The sequence below is a fragment of the Anomaloglossus baeobatrachus genome, chromosome 5 (genome assembly GCF_048569485.1).
Source record: "Anomaloglossus baeobatrachus isolate aAnoBae1 chromosome 5, aAnoBae1.hap1, whole genome shotgun sequence".
NCBI classification, from domain to species: domain Eukaryota; kingdom Metazoa; phylum Chordata; class Amphibia; order Anura; family Aromobatidae; genus Anomaloglossus; species Anomaloglossus baeobatrachus.
The window spans coordinates 129925831-129946954 of NC_134357.1; the positions used below are offsets into that span (position 1 = coordinate 129925831).

The following is a 21124-nucleotide window of genomic DNA, read 5'->3' on the forward strand; positions in this document are numbered from 1 at the left end:
TACCTAGTGGCCTAGTTTTAGCACACTGCACCGATCTATGGACTCCAGGGCCCCTTTTCTTTTACTTAAGGTGAATTCCAGCTTCTCCAAGTGCAGTGTTAGTCTCAGACCTTCTTCTCAGCTCTTGTGTACACCAATGCTTATTGAGGTCTTTGCCTCCTAAACCCTTAGGCTCTGTTCACATTCGAAAAAGGATTTTTCTCAAGAAATTTCTTGAGTCTGAAAGATTAGCGCACTTGCGTTCAAAAACGCACCAATAACGCACCAAAAACCGCATGTGTTTTTGATGCATTTTTTCCGCAGGTTGGTCCCTGCGGTTGTTTTACCATTATCTATGGCAAAAATCGCAGGTACCTGCAGAAAAGTGACATGCACATTCTTTTCTCAAGACATTCTGCAAAAAGAATTTTCTTGAGGAAAAAAAAAGCAGTGTGCGCACAGCTATTAATTTTTTTCATAGGTTTTGCTGGGGAATATCTGCAGAAAAGTTACAACCATTTTCTCAAATTTCAGCAGCAAAAAATAAGGGTAAAAACGCAGTGTGCGCACAGGGCCTTATTGTGTTTCTTTGAGTCCTAGGACATTTTGATCTTTAGCGCTGTTTAAATTGATTTTGCGCTGAAAAACTCAAACTCCTAAGCTAAATATTTACACAGCGCTCATATGCCATATTTTTGCTGAAGAGTTTTGTTTTGTTTTTTTTTTTGTTTCAGAAAACCCCTGTTATCAGGCCCAGTTTGTTTTGTTTTTTTGGTTTTGTTTTTTTTATACCAAAAAGCAAACGCGTTAATTATTTATTTATTTTTTTTTATACACCCTCTGCTCCATGGGTCTAGCATAGACTTTCTGCTGCTGCCCTCATTGTTACTGACTGCAGCAATGACTTCACATTGACAGTGCCACAGCCGATTGCTGAGGCCACAGACTGTGCGGAGTACCGGCTCACTGCAGTGCTGCCTACGATAAGACAGAGACTGTGCTGGACCCAGGGGACAAGATTTTTCTGGATAAAAGACCTTTTAAATACAGCTTGGTATGTGAACACAGAGACCTGGCCCACAGACAGACTGGGACTAAAATTCAGAAATAAAACCCCCTAATACTCCCCTAATCCAGATTTTACTAGCACCACAGCCACCGTCACCTCTCCAATCCTGTCTTGTAGTGGATGCCAGTGGCATGATACAGTGAAGTCAGCATGTCGCATAATGTCATCTGTGTTGTGCTGGCCTCTAGCAGGATGCCAATACTGTTAACAGTGTTGCAATTATTGCGGCCCACTGATGTGACGGACTGGGCTATCTAGCATTTGCCAGAATTCCCAGATGGACAGTCTGCCCTTGGCTGGGGCTATTATTTTATTACGTCTCAATAAGATCCTGAATTTATCTTCTATTTATCAGATGTCCTTTGGGAAACGAGACAAAATATTTATGGCCTAGCATTTTGTTTCTCATGGTATTTGTGGTCTGATCAATATCTATACTAATTTTTGGTGAGGTTGGCCTTGTTTGTAGCACAGATTCGTCTGGCTCTTCGATAGGTAGCACGTTTACCTCTGAGTTATGCATGAAATGTATGCTCCCCACCCGTTAAAAGTTACTTTGCTGTTAGATGCCAATAGAGCTCTTTAGCCAAGATTGTGCTAGCAGTGCTGTGCCAGGTACTGTGAGGGTGGCATTTCAGTACACAATTTTTTTCTTATGTTTTTCAATGTTCAAGCTGCTTAGTGTGTGCTCAGCACCATTTGGAGCCAGGTGGTCAGCACAACACCAAGTGTACCAGCCTGTACTAATCCTCCTAAGAATTTAGTAGCTGAAAGAGTCTTATCTGGAGTTTCTCAAAGGATTCAACTACCTTTTCCTAAGAAACTTGACAATAAACAAACTTTCGTATGTGTTTAGGCTCATTGTATTTTTGGAAGATTTTAACAGCTTCTTTCTCCAGACTTGTAAAAACGTCTGTAAGCTCTTGTTTACATATGGCAGAATAGTGATATGGTTAAAGAGTTCAGAACTTTATCTGACAGGGAGTCTGCCAGCACAAAATAACTCTTAAGACTAAGCAAGTGCTCTTGTTGCACCCTTGGCATGGCCAATCATGAACTTTCTCATCTTGTTTTTCATCAATCTCTATCCTCCTATGGATTCTGTAAAGCCAGAGCGGTCCATCATGGAAGAGAGTGGTGATGGACGCAAATAAAGTAGGTGGGAAGATACACTGAAAGGGAACCAAACATCAGGATTTTCGTATATAAGGTAAAGCCAGTGCAGTACTGGCACTATCAGGCAGATTCTCTACATACAATTAGTGGTCAGCTCAGATGTTTAGGCTTTCAAATCCAAGAAAGTGAAGTTTAAAAATTCGGCAACTTTTTGATTGACAGTTGCACTAAGCAGATAATATCCGGGCGGGTTATGCACATGATTCCTGCCCCCCCTCCCACCGCCTGTTCCTCCCTCTCTCTGGCTCTATGCTAATTTTTCTTTTCAGTAACATGGCGTCGGAGTTGGCGCCTGCACATGGCGCTTATCTCCGGCGCCATCTTTCTTAAGCCCGCTTTACCGCCTGCTGTTCTAATCTTCCAACTGAGAGGGCGGCACATGTGCCCTCACTTCCTCTGCTCTCTTGTGACCGCGGGAGTGCGCGGTGACAACAGAAGAGAACAGCTCATCGGAGGAAAACGTGCAGCCCCAAGACACCGTGCCAGCGCCAGGTTGAAGACACAAGACCAGGATCGTGGAGGGGTGAGAGGGAGTTATAAACATGGAGTACCTAAGTGTGCCTGTGTATTTATGTCTAATAAAGTGGGTTTGTTTTTTGTTTTTTTTCCCCTTTATTAGAGAGTCCTAATGGCCGTGTCAAACTTGGCCTGACATTAAGAATCTCGGGCTTTATATCAGCTGGTAAAACAAAGCTGGTATTAACCCCTTATTACCAAACGTGCCACCCGGGCCACTGGAAGAGTTGGATACAGCGCAGCTTCTGGCTCTGTATCCAGCTCTACTAGCAGTCCTGGTGGCGGGTGGCACACTGGGTAATAAGGGGTTCATACCAGCTTTATTTTACCAGCTGATATAAAGCCCGAAATTCTTAATGTCCGGGAAGGTTGATCCAACCATTAAGAATCTCCAATTAAGGGTTAAAAAAAATACACCACACAGAAAAAAAATACTTTATTAGAAATAAATACACAGACACACTTAGGTACTCCATGTTTATTACTCCCTCTCACCCCTCCACGATCCTGGTCTTCTGTCTTCTTCAACCTGGCGCTGGCACGATGTCTTGGGGTTGCACATTTTCCTCCAATCAGCTGTTCTTCTCTTCTGTTGTGACCGCACACACTCCCGCGGTTACAAGAGCGCAGAGGATGCGAGGGCGCATGCGCTGCCGCCGCCCTCTCAGTCAGAAGATTAGAACAGCAGGAGGTAAGGCGGGCTTAGAAAGAGCTGACGCCGGAGATGAGCGCCATGTTACTGAAATGAAAAATTAGCATAGAGCCACAGAGAGGGAGGAACCGGGGGGGGGGGGGAGGGCAGGAATCATGTGCATAACCCGCCCGGATATTATCTGCTTAGTGCAACTGTCAATCAAAAAGCTGCCAAATTTTTAAACTTCACTTTCTTGGATTTGAATGGCTAAACATCCGAGCTGACCATTAATTGTATGTAGATAACCTGCCTGATAGTGCCAGTACTGCACTGGCTTTACCTTATATACAAAAATCCTGATGTTTGGTTCCCTTTAATACACTCAAAGGGTGCGTTGAGCACTTGCAGGCATAAAATGACTGGCTAATCCAAACTCCAAATCCCTTTAAAAGTTATCAATACATTAAAAAAACCCATTTATTTTTAAACTGAGGAAATAATATGCGTGTAAAACATACATATACAGATAGAATAACGCCAAACTGATGTGAAACCCCATGGTTCATGCCTGAAAATCTCTCAACTTGCCGACAAGTTATGACTTTTAGGCTGTGGCCACACGGTGATTACTGTCATCCCCTCGCATGACACTCGGTTCCCGCTGGCAGTACAGCACAACTGAGTGTCCCTGCAACTGTGGTCCATTCGTGCGAGCGGACCTCAGCTGCAGAGGGGCGGGACGGCGCTGCGGAGGGGAGGGAGGGATTTATCTACCTCTCTCCTCCGTAGCCGGCTATTGCCATTCTTGCCCTGCACTCGCGGTACACCGGTGTACCACGAGTGCAGTGCAATTTTTCTCTCGCCCCATAGACTTGAATGGGTGCGAGAGAAAACAGGAATGCATTACAGTTGCAGCATGCTGCAATTGTTTTCTCGGTAAGATTAGGGCTGAAAAAATAATCACTCATGGGTGCTGACACATACTCTAATGCTGGTCCGAGTGGAATGCAATTTTATTTATTTATTTTTTTTAATATATAATCGCACTCCACTCGCACTGATTTTCATGCCATGGGACTTCGGCCTTACAGAAACTGTATTAAACCAAGATTAATAAGTGCTCATGTATGCTGCCCATAGACTGCACACCACAACAGCAGGGCTTCATAATTTTGTCTAAAAATAAATTATTTTATGGGGAGAATATTTCATAATAGCCAATCTATTTTATTCAGAATCTGTTAAAGAAAAAAAGTAAATCATCAATTTTTATATTCGAGATAGTGTAGATCATGATGTTGAGGGTGCCTTAACAGGTACAGTGTGGCACTTATCCCAAATACTTTCAGCCTTGAGGCTTTAAAGTTGTTTTCAAAAGAATTTTCATTGATTGCTTTACACTATGCGATCCGTGGACAAAAATAATAGCCAATTGGCAACATCAGGTTTGCTGATCTGCAGTGATGAGCGAGCACTACCACGCTCAGGTGCTTAGTACTTGTTAAGAGCAATTTGACACTCAGACATGGTCGACTATTTTACAGAATATAATGGAAGTCCTATGGGGAACTCGAGCATTTTACCAGAAAAATGCTAGAGTTCCCCTTTGACTTCCATTATATTCTGTACACAAGTGAAGTCCGTCTGAGCGTCAAATTACTCATTACGAGTACGGAGCACCTGAGCATGGAAGTGGTCGCTCATCACTACAGATCTGAAGTTGATTCAAATCCTATATATACAGGCAGAAATGGATTGTTCTGTGTGCATAGACTGCCATTGTTCTCTTGAACACAAGCCCTGTTTACACAGGTAATGTGCTGATGAGAAGAACAGTGTATTTTCTTTTGATTTGCTTAAAAAAATAAAAATAAATCATTCCACCCAACAAATGAACATTTGCTTGTTGGTTGTGATCAGCATCTTATTTACTCTGCACACTTATTGAGAAATAAGCAGTGGCACTTGATGAGGCACTGTGATTTCTTCACTGCTCTTGGATTGTAATTCCAGCTGTGCTTGTTATTATATGTATCAAGTGAAAGTGTTGAGATACAATATGTACAGCAATGAATCAGTATTGCTTTGCAAATTGTAACTGAACCAATCAGCAATTGCCTCCAAGTAACCCACATCACTAGGAGCATGTGCCGTGCAAACAGACATCAGTTGTGAAATGTTATCTTGGAAAATACTATACAAGATGTGATTTTGGAAATTTCTTTCAATAGTAGTGCTATAGATAAGCCTACATAGTGTGGTGATAGCACAGAATAGGCATCAGCACTCAGAATAGTTAACCCAAGTAGGATCTGCCCAAACAGTTGTCATCTACTAAAAAAAACACCTTAATTTTGCTAATCATCCAGAATTTGTTTCTTTATAGTGAACCTGTCAAGTGCAATATGGACCCAGAACCACGATCAGTTCTGGGTGCAGATTTCTAATCCCCGCGTAACCGTTCCTGTATACACTAGCACAGATAAAGAGATTTTTAGAAAAAGTATTTCTAAAGATCCTTTATGATATGCTTATGAGAGCAGGGACTAGTCATAAGGGTGTTAGTTCTGCACTCATTCCGCCCTATTAGCATGTTAGCATGCCCACTGGGGTGTGCAAACATGCTAATCGATGCAGTATCACCAGCAGCACCCAGGACTGCTCATGGTTCTGGGTGCATATTGCACCTGACAGGTTCACTTTTAAAAATGTTGTATACAAATCAATTCAGTCTAATGCAGCCGTAATATTGGTATAAAATCTATATACCTGCTATAAATGGATGAGTGCTTAAGCGGGATGACTGGTAGGAATTCCAGAAACGTGGTAAAAATTAAACTCAGTTGGACTAGAAATTATATGAAAGAATTATAATTTGGAAACTGTACGGCTTCTCTTCAGCCATCAATCAATGCTTTTTACATGCTTGATCATGTTGCATGAGATACCTAGTGACACTCAAACACTTGCTGGAACGAGAAGCAAGTCATAAGTGTAGGTTTTACCCACAATGAACGCTTAATAGTGCAGAATTATCACTGCCTAATAAATTCTTACTAGAAGAACAAGTCTATTTAAGATGGAGCAAGTCTGATAATTGAGCAGGGAATCTGGCCAATTTACATTTTCTGGAAGCTAATGGATTTATAATGTAATGGCTGACACACTGCAACTATATGGGAGCTGCAGAAGCACCAAAGCACTCTTATGAATATGTATTATTAATTTATTTTTTTTGTTTTAAATTTTCTGAGTTTCAGTGCAGATAAGTGTTTTGTGTTTTTTGCTATGGTATTCTCTTATGTCACATACTTGGTATTCTGAGTTCTTGCTATGACTGTTCCTAATACCTTACAGGTAACAATGTTCCAGGTATGAGATGTAGTCTTAAAGGGGAGGCCCGAAACACAAATTAATTTTCATCCTAAATGCCAATCTGTTTAATGCCATAATGTACGCTATTTTCTAATATATTTAATTAAACATTCCTGATCCTACCCTCTCCAAACTAAGTACTTTTATCTTTTTCCTACTTCGCATGTTTGTGGTTTTTTTTTTGTTTTTTTGTTTTTTTATAGCGTCCTACGCTGCTGCTGGGGGTGTGAGGGGGGCATTTGCCCCTCTGCCGCCCCTCCATCCAGCCCGCCCCTGCATATAGCTATCTTGCGCTACACCAATCTTGATGAATCTACCCCATAGACTGTAAATCCAAACATTGATCTATTGTCCCTAAGCCAAATATTAGGATTTTATTTATTATTTTTATATAACAGGCGCTTGTGTACTTTGTCTTGCATGTCAGGTAAGGAAAATCTGTTTTTTTTCCCTTTTTTCCATAAATGAGTCACTGAATGTCACTAGTTAGTTAAAATACACAGCAATTGTTTGTTTAAAAGCAAGTGATTAACTAGACAAATGATTCTCTGGTCTCGCTACAAGGACAAACTACAAACTTCGGCCAAGACCTTTCTATTTTATCTTGTCTTTTTATGATCTACAACTGTTTTTGTTTTTTTTTTTTTGTTTTTTTTTCCATGTTGCAAACAGTGTTGCCTTATCATTGCAGTCTCAAACCAATCATTCAAAAAAAGCTGTGAATTCTGCTTTAGCATATCCATGCATGCTCAGATTGGCCAAACGTGTATTTACTGGCATTGATAAAAGGAAGATAATCTTGATGCTGGGACACTGTAGAAATAAGTCATAAGGCCCCTTTACACACTGAGACTTTCAGCGATCCCACCAGCGATCCCAACCTGGCCGGGATCGCTACAAAGTCTCTGGTGAGTCTCTGGTGAGTCTCTGGTGAGTCTCTGGTGAGTCTCTGGTGAGTCTCTGGTGAGTCTCTGGTGAGTCTCTGGTGAGTCTCTGGTGAGTCTCTGGTGAGTCGTCAAACAGGCAAACCTGGCCAACGACGCAACAGCGATCCGGACCTGCAGAACGACCTAGCTAGTCAAACACTGGAAACGAGTGATGTGTCACAATATCTGTCAAGAAATATTCTCTGTCAGTCGGTCTCTCCCTCTCGGTCTCTATTCTCTCTCTGTCGGTCCGTCACTATCGCTGTCCCTCTCTGTCTGTCGGTCATTTTCCCCTCCTCTCTCATACTCACCGATCCCCGATCCCTGGCGCGGCGCTGCACGGCATTCACACTGCTGCGGCGGCTTTTACTATTTTGAAAAAGCCGGCCGCTCATTAAACAATTTCGTATTCCCTACTTTCCCCGCCCACAGGCGCCTATGATTGGTTGCAGTGAGACACGCCCCCACGCTGAGTGACAGGTGTCTCACTGCACCCAATCACAGCAGCCGGTGGGCGTGTCACTATGGAGTATAGAAATAAATAAATAATTAAAAAAAACGGCGTGCAGTTCCCCCCAAATTTAATACCAGCCAGATAAAGCCATACGGCTGAAGGCTGGTATTCTCAGGATGGGGAGCGCCACGTTATGGGGAGCCCCCCAGCCTAACAATATCAGTCAGCAGCCGCCCAGAATTGCCGCATACATTATATGCAACCGTTCTGGGACTGTACCCGGCTCTTCCCGATTTACCCTGGTGCGTTGACAAATCGGGGTAATAAGAAGTTATTGGCAGCCCATAGCTGCCAATAAGTCCAAGATTAATCATGTCAGGCGTCTCCCTGAGATACCTTCCATGATTAATCTGTAAATTACAGTAAATAAACACACACACACACACACACACACACACACCCGAAAAAATCCTTTATTAGAAATAAAAAACACAAACAAATTCCCTCATCACCAATTTAATCAGCCCCAAAAAGCCCTCCTTGTCTGGCGTAATCCACGGACCTCCAGCGTCGCTTCCAGCTCAGCTGCATGGAGGTGACAGGAGCAGCAGAAGACACCGCCGCTCCTGTCACCTCCACGCAGCTAATGAAGACAGCCGCCCAATCGTCTGAGCTGTCACTGAGGTTACCCGCTGTCACTGGATCCAGCGGTGGATGCAGCGGTGGCCGCGGGTAACCTCAGTGACAGCTCAGCTGATTGCGCTACTCACCTCAGTTGCTGCCTGGAGCTGACCGGAGCGGCGGTGAGTAGCGCCATCAGCTGAGCTGTCACTAAGGTTACCCGCGGCCACCGCTGCATCCACCGCTGGATCCAATGACAGCGGGTAACCTCAGTGACAGCCCAGCCGATCGCACGGCTGTCTTCATTAGCTGCGTGGAGGTGACAGGAGCGGCGGTGTCTTCTGCTGCTCCTGTCACCTCCATGCAGCTGAGCTGGAAGCGACGCTGGAGGTCCGTGGATTACGCCGGACAAGGAGGGCTTTTTGGGGCTGGTGATGAGGGAATTTGTTTGTTTTTTATTTCTAATAAAGGATTTTTTCGGGTGTGTGTGTGTTTATTTACTGTAATTTACAGATTAATCATGGAAGGTATCTCGGGGAGACGCCTGACATGATTAATCTAGGACTTATTGGCAGCTATGGGCTGCCAAAAACTCCTTATTACCCCGATTTGCCAACGCACAAGGGCAAATCGGGAAGAGCCGGGTACAGTCCCAGAACTGTCGCATATAATGTATGCGGCAATTCTGGGCGGCTGCTGACTGATATTGTTAGGCTGGGGGGCTCCCCATAACGTGGAGCTCCCCAGCCTGAGAATTCCAGCCTTCAGCCGTATGGCTTTATCTGGATACCGCGCCTGACAGCCCACGTACACCTTGTTCACTACGTATGTGCTACTGATGAAGGTCCAAATAGGACCGAAAACGTTATAAAGCACATAAATAAATTTTCATGCAAAGCATTTTGGGAGTGCCTTGTCTACTTTTCACTTTATGGCTTTGGAACCTAAAGTGCACCCCAATATCTTGTTGACACACTGACAGGAGGTGCCATCCTTTTTCTTACCGTATGGCTTGATCTGGCTGGTATTAAAATTGGGGGGGAACCGCACGCAGTTTTTTTTAATTATTTAATTATTTATTTCACTGCACAGTATAGACCCGCCCACCGGCTGCTGTGATTGGGTGCAGTGAGACACCTGTCACTCAGCGTGGGGGCGTGTCTCACTTGCAACCAATCATAGGCGCCTGTGGGCGGGGAAAGCAGGGAATACGAGATTGTTTAATGAGCGGCCGGCTTTTTCAAAAGAGTAAAAGCCGCCGCAGCAGTGTGAATGCTGTGCAGCGCCGCGTCGGGGATCGGTGAGTATGAGAGAGGAGGGGAAAATGACCGACAGACTGTGAGAGAGGGACAGAGATAGTGACGGACCGACAGAGAGAGAATAGAGACCGAGAGGGAGAGACCGACTGACAGAGAATAGTGATTGACAGATATTGTGACACATCACTCGTTTCCAGTGTTTTAAGTCCCCTTTACACACTGAGACTTTGCTGCACAGCGGGAAACAAAGGACCAAAGAATGGTCCTGAACGATTTGTAGCGATCAGCAACTTCACAGCAGGGGCCAGGTCGCTGATGTGTTTCACACACTGCAATGTCGCTGGGGAGGTCGCTATTACGTCACAAAACCGGTGACATTACAGCGATGACGTTTGCGATGTTGCAGTGTGTAAAGCCACCTATAAGGGGAGAGATCTGCAATAAGATTTCACATCGAAGCCAAAATCACAGACCAAGAGTCCACAACTACCCCATAATCATGTATGGGGGTATGCTCACTTTCTTTAATCAGAGAAAGGGGGGCCACTGTCGACCTGCCTAAGCACTTGCTGCACATTGGTTCAGTCTTTTGAGCTAAGTGGTTAAAAGTAGTGGTCTGACCATTCTTCAAGCTCCTCTAATTATACAATAAAAAAAACAGATTCAGGACAAAAGACGCTGACGTATCCTTAAGCAGCTTACTCTTGAAAAACCTAGTGGGTTTGCTAGTCTATAAAAGTTATTGTGGACACATATCCTTAGGGTCCATTTATACTGTATGACCACCGAAAGCTTTACCAATTGGCAGTTATTTAATAGATTGTTTATACAGAAACAAAAGTAAACGATACGCACTGAGTGATCTGTAATAGATTGTTCAGTGCACCTAGCCTACCATAGTTCTCGGCCGTGAGAGCCTTGTTTACACTTGACAAATCACCCCCAAGAATGGTAATCTTTTGCACTTTATCGAGCGGTTTGCTCTAATAATCAAATCTTGCACTTTTCGCCCAGCCTGTTGGAGCTAATTTAGACTACCTTCCTGTTTTGAGAAATCAACACATTTTATCCACGGTGCTCAGACCAAAACCCTATGTTTTGCATTGAAGCCTCTAATGAGCTTGTCAAAGGTCATTGCGAAGGGAGGGTGTGTGGTCTGCTGTGACATCGCCTACTGTGATTTGATGGATCCTGTGTGATCAGCTAATATAGAAGTGTTACCCGTTATTGTAATGAGTCTGAAAATTGCAAGATTACTATGTTTTTAATGAAGATAGTGATGTGAAAAAAAAATCGGAAAAGGTTTCTATTTAATAATAATAATAATTAATAAAGTAATCTGAAAAACTAATTTAAAGCCTCACTCCTTTCCTGAAAAAAACCAAACATGTCCTGTGCCCTTTGTCATACACTCACCTTCCAGCGCCTTCACCTTTTTTCAGCGTTGCTCCGGTCCAGTGGCACCATCAGTGTCTTCTGACTGGCCCAAAGTGACAAGTTCTGTCACAAGATCTCAATGCAAGTCTCTATGAGAGCCAGAATGAGGCTCCCATAGAGATGTATTAAGTTGTGAACTCCGGCATGCTCCCATGAAATACTGAAGCTGCCAGCAGGTTACAAATCACTGGGGAGCGACAACGCAAAAAGATGAAGCTGCCGGAAGGGGAGTACAGGACTGGGCAGGGGACTTAAATTTAAAGCAACACTTCAGTGGTCCAATAAAAACACTGCTGGAGTACTGCTTTAAGCAATAGGTCATTTTCTGACTACACGTTCCCTTTAGGTCCCTTTCACACGTCAGTGATTCTGGTACGTTTGTGCTTTTTTTTTTTATACGTACCAGAATCGCTGACATACACAGACTCTTTATAATCAAGGGGTCTGCTCACACATCAGTGATTTTTCACTGAACGTGTCTCCGTGCAGCGTGCACCCTTGGCCGTGATTCTGCACGGAGACAAGTCAGTTTTTGTCTGGCATCACTGATGACCCACGGACCACACTATGGTGTGATCCGTGTGTGATCAGTGAAACACGGACATATTAAATATTAAAAATTTTCAACTCACCTTGCCTGCGATTCGCTCTGCAGCCTCTGCTTTCGGCAGCTCCTGCCTGGCTCATGAATATTCATGAAAGCAGGAACTGCCGACCAGGAAGTAGGAGCTGAGAGCGGTGGGCGGACGCTGGAGACCCGAGGAGATCAGCACCATGGACAGCAGCAGTGAAGGCAGGGGAGTAATGTCCGTATGCAATCACGGATCACGGATTGCACATGGACAACCCACGTGTGCCATGAATCACGAAACACGGAGGGACATGTGCGTGTTTTACACGTCGGTGAAGAACGTCAGTGTTTTTCACTGACGTGTGAAACGGACCTTATTGTGTGTGGCCAGCTTCAGTTTGATTTTTTTTATTTATTTTTTCTTCTCTATTCCCAGAGAGGGAAGAAGTACAAAGCTTATAATCTCTCAATTTTTTGGCATCAGTTCCCTTTTTTTCCTGGGAACAAAAAGCTAGAAGTGTTTATGGAAACACTATGTAAGTTTAGGTGAATTCCCACTTGGCAGTTTTGTTGTGAAAAGTTGTATTACTGAAGATCTGCTCCATTTGTCTGAATTCTTCCTTATGAGACCACTTATGTTGAGACTGAACTTTGGCATATCACTTTACGTTCTTTGGCGTATCATTTTACTGTTAACAAGGGAAAGTACTTTTAGCTACAAAATCATCCCTAAACCTATTGTTTCCAGTTGTCACTGTGTATGGAATATTCACAATCTATTTTATTCCATTCAGAATATTCACATTCTATTTGCAATTTGACTGAAACAAGCAAAATTGCTGATGGATTGTGCTGCTTGGATTAATTTATATTGTACAATGTAATTGCTATGTTTTCCTTTTTCCCCAGCGGAAACCTTGATAATACCGGGAGGATTACTGAGCTGGGAACAGGCTAATCAGATTTCTGACTACAATGCTTTCTCTTATATTTTCTGGTCGTCCTGAGAAATATTAAATGCAATTCTTAGTCTGGATATTTGCCATATTTTTGTTCTGGGTATTATAGGCTGACTTATCTTTATTTTTAATACCTCACAAAATAGACTTGGACAATCCTGTTGATCTGATTTTAAGATTTGGCAAAAGAAAGTAACAAATATTTGCTTGTCGCTTTGTTTAATTTGAGGTTAGTTTGCGTTATTGTAAGATTGTCTGTTTTTGTTTGCCTTTTTTTTGTTATATTTCCTTAACTCTGACTTTTCAGGTGGTGTCTTGTTCATACAGGAAGGCTTTGTGCTTCAACATATGGCTGCGCTGTGTGAATGGACATTTATAATAAACGTTCTGATTTACTATGGGACTTTTGCCTTTGAATTTGGGGCAATCTCTACTGATACCTTTCTGGTCCTTCTAAAAGCAAGCAGGGCTCCAAAGAGCTATAAGGCAGGAACCAGCACTCCAGCAACGCCTCATGCTCACAGCACATCCGAGAACATGGCTATGATATGACCACATCACCGTGTTTGTATGGACGTCGTATACACCATTGAGCCGCCTTATGATCCTTTGTAATTACAAGCACATCTGCACTGGGGGCTCACTACCTTCAAGAGCTCATCAAAGTACCAAAAAAGATGAAACATCTGAAAAGCGAATTACTTTTTCTCATAAACACTTGTGAAGCTGGTGGGCTAGCATATGAAGTCTATAGTCTATGTACAGGGCATTAAGGAATCGGCCATAAAAATAATTTGTATATTTTTTTATATAGTTCATTTCTATAATCGAGAGACTCCACAGCAAAAGACCAAGGCCAAAGTTATTTCTTGTCCGATCTAGAGGGAGCTACATTATGGTATGTGAAGATGCATTACAAAGTAGTGTTGCTTTAAAAGAAAAAAAATTGGTACATGCTAACATTTCAGGTGTAATTTGGGATTAGAGAATTTATGCCACCTAGGGGGCCTTATGAATCTGAACAAGAATTGCAGGACCAACAAAACCAGTTTGCCTTAAAAGGACCACACCATCCTTCATAGACTCATTACACAGGTATCTGCAGTATACATGTGCAATGAATTCATTGAGTTCTGTAGGGGTTAGGAATGGGTCTTATTTGCTTCAGCACAGAGAAGGCATAAACTTTCAAATACAGTCCACAGCCCCCCCCCCCCAAAAAAACCACCGAAAACTTCCGAACACATTGATAAAGCGTGTATAGCTGAAGGAAGCCAAGGTTTTTAGGGCTCTGATTTGTTCCAGTGTTCTAGTGAGCCTGTACAGTCAGACACGGCCATTACACAGTACACAGCAGGGGCACATATATGATTTCAGCAAAGGGCCAATTTTTTTTTTTTTTTTTTTTTTAAAGCCTATCCAAGCTTGGAAATTATTATTCCAGGATCTATTGATTAAAATTAACTTTGTTATTGCCACAACCCATTTACGGTGACAGATGATTTTAGCATTTGAGCCAACATTGTTATGGTTGATGCTTACACAGAGAAGGGGGCTGGCTTAGCTACTGAAATGAACAGTATCTTTCTTACGCTACTCTGGTCATGTTTGTTTCGACATTGCGCAGCATCTCCTGTGCCAGCACCGGATCTTCACAGTATGAGAAGTGGGTGGCTGACCATAGCAGTATGAGAAGGGAGCTGGCTGACCATAGCAGTATGAGAGGGGGGCTGACTTGGCTATTGAAGTGAACAGTATGTTTCCTTCATACGCTGCTCTGGTCTTGTTTCAACATTGGGCAGCATGTCCTTTGCCAGCACCTAACCATAGCAGTATGAGAAGGGAGCTGGCTGACCATAGCAGTATGGGAAGGAGGCTGGCTGACCATTTAAGCTCAGGACTATAAGTGAAGCTGCCAGTACCAGACAGTGGTGGCACCTGACATAATTGTTCTTTGATCTCTATTAGTATGTTCTGTAACTTCCTATTTAAAGGGAACCTGTCAGGTCCCATATCCGTTCTGACCTACAAGCAGGGTGATGTGTGGCCTAGTAACCCCTTCCTATCCATCCCTGTGTTGTAATATTGTGTATTATGGTTTTATTAAAAAAAGGGAACATGTAAGTTATAAAACCTATGTAAATAGGAGAGGTTCTAGTCCCCTGGGCGTTTCATCGCCCTGTAGGCGTTTGCATGCTTTCCTTGCTATCATACCCCTGTGGGCGTGATACCATGGATTTACATGACTGACGTGCGCTTGTGAAGCCGGTAAGTAAACACCCGGGTATGAAGGCTGCAAGAACGGCAAGCGCGCACACGCGGGATCTCCAGGAGTTTTCCGTGGTATCATGGATTTACAGTTCAGTTCTTGGAGATCTCACGCGTGCGCGCTTGCCGTTCGCGCAGCCTTCATGTCCAGGTGTCTACTTGCCAGCTTTATAATAGCACTGCGCATTATCGGAAGACTTTGGTTCTGACCATGCGCAGAGCGCATCTAAAGCCAGCAAGTAAACACCCGGACATGAAGGCTGCGCGACGGGATCTTCAGGAGCTGCCAGTGACATCGCTCATGTAAATCCATGGTATCACGCCCACAGGGGCGTGATACCACGGAAAGCATGTAAACTCCAACGGGGCAAAGCAGTGCCCAGGGGACTATTTACATAGAGAACATGTAATTTATAAAAGTTTTTTTTATAAAATCATATTACACATTATTGTAACACAGGGATGGGTAGGATGGGGTTTCTAGGCCACACATTACCCTGCTTGTAGGTTAGAACGCATATGGAACCTGACAGGTTCCCTTTAAAGCTTATTTTATTTTTTACAATTGGTCCCATGGAACTGTTAAGTGAATTGGACACCTTATTTCTAACAGATGATTCCTCAGCTCTAGGCGTGGCTATTTCCTTCTCTTGTAATGAAGATGATTGTATTTCAGTTTCTCTTGCTGAAGCAAATCAGGCCAGTAATATGGAAAGTCATGAAAGTTTATGCCTTACCAGAATTGTTCAAAAAGACTCCCAAATATTTTCCATTTAGGCCGGTTTGTTACCCATTGTAACCCCTCATACAGTATTGAAGCGCAGATCACCGGTGATACAGTATTCATGAAATGCGATTTTTCCAGTATGACATATTAAACACTACAGGTTTACAGGACACAGCGCTGCTGCCTTATTTTTGCATCTGTAGAATTCTGCCAATAGATTTTCTTAACAGTAAATAAAGATTCCAGAACATTTCAGGATAACATGTAATAAAGTGTTATACTATGTAGCAAAGCAAGCTTTCTCCACAGGAGGTGCCTTATTAAATTCCAGAACTATGCAAAACTGCATTCTTTTTAGTGAAGATTGATGTATAATGGATATTTGTTGATATGTTGCTCTCTATGTACCTTTTTTTTTTTGTCCTTTTTTTTTTTTTACGCTTATATTTGGATCCAAAAAATGTAGATTTTCCTGTATGTAAAGGTATTTTTGAATTATGAGCTACAATAACAGATGTTGCGCTTATTTAACAAATTTCCCTCCACATCTGTCTGTCATGCCAACCATTACTGGTGCCCTGCTGGCCTGTTTTTTTTCTTTGATATCCAAGATGGCACAGCAGAGTATGCCAATAACCAAGCTAATGCAGTAATGATGGTGGCCATGGATGTAAAGAATGAGTACTTTTTTTTATATTCTGAATCTGTTTATTTGGCTTTTTTAAAAAAAAAAAAAGTAGGGTTGAGAACTCCTTTTTAGATACAATATCTTGCCCCCTCCCCCATGTCATACTTGTTAGGGTCCAGGGAATCAAAATATAGTGATATTTATTCATTTTTTTAATATATCCAGTGACCTGCTATTAACAGTTACCCACTACTACCCCTTTTTTAGCAGCCAAAGTGCCCCACATAAAATGAAAACCTTTAATAACAAATATATTCTTACTTCCCGGAACGGCACTGTTTCTCCAATGTTTCCCCCCCCCCCCCAAAAAAAAAATAACATTGCCCCCACTGGCATGAAAACACCAAAAGCTCCAATAATTTGGCATAACTTCATGTTGTGCCAAAATTTAGCAACCTTTTGAAGTAGATTCTGCAGAAAGCTGGTATAAACACAATGATGAATTGGGCCCCATAGTCTCAGCTAGCTTTCCAAAATGTGTTTCCACTGACACGTAGTATCACTTATCTGACTGCAGTCGTTCAGCCAATGTCTGATTCAGGCTGCTCATGGTTCGGTCAGCATGAAGTTGATAATCTATTTCTTTTAAAATGTACGTGTAAACTGGAAAAAATTGCTGCTCTCAAGTTTGCCAATCCTCAGTCTTACAAAAAAATATATATATATATAATATCCTGGATTCCTACAGTGTTGCATGAGGAAGGGGCTAAAATATTGAGATTGGGATTAACAAAGTACCGTACATTTTCAGGTTTTGGGCTTGTTTCTTCAAGGTGAACATAAACAGCCGTATTATAAGCTTAATAAATATGCAGCAGGCACTGGCGTATTATGGAGGTATCCGACATATGCCCAAGCATAACAAATATACAAAAAGCATTTTCACAAGGAAAAGCCTTGAAAAATGTGTGTGCCAATCTATGTTCAGAGTATGAAATCCCGCAACGCTCAGAGAGAAATATAAGCACTTCATCTTTAAAATGAAATGATATATATTGGATTATTTCTCCGAATATAACTAGTCTCCCTAAAGATTTGTATTTCTTGTCCTCTTAGGCTACTTTCACACATCAGTTTTTTGCCATCAGGTTCAATCCGGAAAAAAACGGGTAAAACGGATCCAGTACCGCATCCGTTTTTTCCCCATAGACTTGCATTGTTACCGGATTGTACCGGATGGCTTTGCGGTGCATCCGTTTTTTTCCGGATGCGGCAAAATAAATAAATGCGGCGGCCGGAGGCAACGTAGCTTGCAACGTTTTTTTGTCCGGCAAAAAAAACGCATCGCGCCGGATCCGGCGCGATACGGCGTGTTTTACAATAGAAGCCTATGGACGCCGGATCCGGCGTAATGCGGTAAAAAACGGATGCGGCCGCCGGATCCGTTTTTGTTAACTGCGCATGCACCAATGTAATTAACAAAACGGATCCAGCCAAAAACCGGACGAAAAGGATGCAAAAACGGATGCAAACCGTATCCACCGGATCCGTTTTTTAACGGATCCGGCATAACGGATCCGTTAAAAAAACGGATCCGGTGGATACGGTTTTCACTTTTTTTTCAGGATCCGTTGGATCAGGAAAAAAAAGGACTGTGCCTGAATACAGAAAACTGATGTGTGAAAGTAGCCTTAATCCATAGAAACCATAATGTCTCATATTACTGTATAGTTTATTCATGAAGATTGATTTGTAAAAAGAATATGATAAAGTATACATGAAATTGAATTCTATTGTCATAGGACCAACCTGGCTCTGTAATTCTGGTTACACTTGAACAGTCATCCTTTATCTTTGTAAATCAACCAAATGTATTATCTTTTAAAGAATGACCAAAGAAATATTTGTATCCAACTGCTCATTTGTCAAGTGGTTTTTTTTTTTTTTTTTGTAGGTTTTTTTATTCTTCCAGTGGCTTATTGATTAGGCTTTGAAATCCAGCATTCTACATGTGTCACTACGATCTTCACTACTTTCTCCAAAATGGTAGTGCAAATATGCAAATACAACCTAAATGCATTTATCAAGTGCAGCATTACATGTTACCGGATATGATTTGCATAGCCAGCTTTTCTTAAGACTAGAGCTGAGTGAACCCGAAAAGTAAATCGGACACGGACTTTCAAAAAAAAAAAAAAAAAAAAATCCTCAGTTTTATGAGTTTGGGTGCTTTACCTATGCTGACCACTTTCTCTGTGCTCAGGTAAGCTCAGTGTTTGGCCTAATTGAGAGCCGCTTGTAGTGTTTTGCAGTATTTGGCTCTCACTGAGCATGAAATCCGCGTTATCAGATGTAGCTTGTAAAAAAGAAAACTGGGAAAAAAACCCCTCCCTCCCCGGGAAGTGTTCAATTTATGGCTGGCCGCATGTAGGCGGAGAGCCTAACTGCCCAATCAATGATTTCAAATGGGGTCAGAGTTCAAGTCCGGGTTCTGAACTGAAATTTATCAAATGTTTGTCTGAACCCAGCAAACCCGAACGTCCATAGGCCCGCTCATATCTAATCACGACCACCCAACCACACCATCACACTGCTTTCAAATAATCCAAACTCTAGAATATGTTAGAATGGAACAACATTGCCCTTTATTTTTTTTAAGACCAAAATAGTGTATAATTAAATGTACGTTTTGTTTACAGCACTTTATGACTCCAATTCAAAATATTTGCCCTTTTTGATGCCAAATTCTTCAAAATGGCACACTTCATGATTTTGGCACAAAGTAAAATATAAATATATATTTCGTTTTTCTGTCTTGAACTGTTTAGGCTCCAAAAGTCACACATTGTGCAAAATGACAAAAAAATTGCGCCAAAATGATGGCGTACTGAAAAAATACCCTATGGGAGGGGTATTGAAGTGGAGCTGCACCAAATTTTGTGCACCTATATAATTGACTGGCACAAAGGTGCAAATCAAGTAATGAATTAGGTGCAAACAAATAAAGGCGCATAGAAATGATTACTCGGGGCCTATATGTTTAACTCCTTGAAACGCTGGAGAGGAACAAATAAATTTGTAACCAGTCTTCTCCCTGATGGCATCCCCAGCGCCTCTTCTAATTTGTAGGCATGGCACATTGTCGTTGTTGCGGAGAGATGCCCGCATAATGTTGAACCAGTCCTATTAATCAGAAAAGGTGCCGGGAATCCAATGAGGTAGTAGTTGATACTACGTGCTTCTGGCAGGCACAGAATACTGGCATGATGGCCCAGAGTCCTACAAATCGATTCATCCATCTCTGCTTCTGACTTCTATGCTCTGACTGATTTGACATTTAAGACTGGTATCCATCGCCCATAGTTTCATTGTTTAAATATGTATCTGGTTAACGACTGTGTTTTGTGTTTATTTTTCCCCTGGGTTTTTTCAAGATTGAACGTAGTCTACTATACAATTCTAAATGTATTTATATTCTTTATAAAACCTCCATTTGGTATTATAGCCTTATGAAAACTTTAAGCTTTAGTGTTGTACATGCTAGACATAGGGCAAAAATGCGGAGTGAACATAGCATTACAATAGTCAAAAGTTTTTTGTTTTTTTTTTAAATTTTATTCTATTCTACCTTTCCTTCAAAGGAACATCAATATCGTGGTAATATCCTGGAGCCCTAGCATTTGTTTTTTTTCAAATTTATTACTGTGTAACATTCCCTAGATCTTCCCAAATTTAAGACCTTTGGTTGCCATGATAGCGTTAAACAGCCAACTCTTCTCCTGATGCATCATCATTATTTCTACCCAGTGCAGACATTGACTAACCTGATTAGTGATCACGATTCTGCTTTTAAGTATGCTCCAGTGTTCTTTTTCCATTTCATGACCATCAAATCTGACAAATGTTTCTGTTCCATGCCTGCTCGCATTACAAAGCTATTTGCTCTGTTATTTTTCTGTATCCTGCGTAAGGCTATGTGCCCACGCTGCGGATTTTGCGCGGATTTTGCCGCGGATTTGCCGAAAATCTGCAGCAGCAGCACTTCCAAGCCATTTCAATGGCATTTTGGAAATGCTGTGCCCATGCTGCGGATTTTTCCGCTGCGGATTTGCCGCGGATTTTGATCCGGAAAAATCTGCAGCATGTCAATTGTTTGGTGCAGATTTGGTCCGGATTTTTGGTTTTGAATGGGGGAAAAAAAAAGAAATCTGCATCAAAATCCGCGGCAAATCCGCGGGTGCGGATTTTCAGGCAAAAAAATCTGCAGGGACATTCTAGCGTGGGCACATAGCCTAAGGGTGTTTCTGAATCTCATGGCTAAAAACCACATTGACGTAGCATCTGATCAGGGAGCCAGTCTGGTTGTACCCCAGTGCAGAGTGCGCCTCTAACATGGTGGACGCCCTACTGATGAATATGCCACCAGTTTGAAAAACATTTCAGAAGAGACCAAGTGGTCTCCTAACAATTGAAACATCTTAGATGCCTTAAAGAACACTTGGCAGGATAGTCAGCCCCTAAATAA

The 21124-nt window shown here is 42.2% G+C and overlaps 1 protein-coding gene across 1 annotated transcript in view; it reads left to right on the forward strand.

The window, feature by feature from the left end:
- Positions 1-17983, forward strand: part of LOC142310968 (transmembrane protein 150A-like) — a 172316-nt gene extending 154333 nt beyond the window's left edge. Inside the window, exon 7 of the mRNA XM_075348892.1 lies at positions 13284-17983. Within this exon, the coding sequence (XP_075205007.1) occupies positions 13284-13528 (245 nt within the window). The 3' untranslated portion in view covers positions 13529-17983. The remainder of the gene's footprint in view (positions 1-13283) is intronic.
- Positions 17984-21124: the final 3141 nt, after the last annotated feature.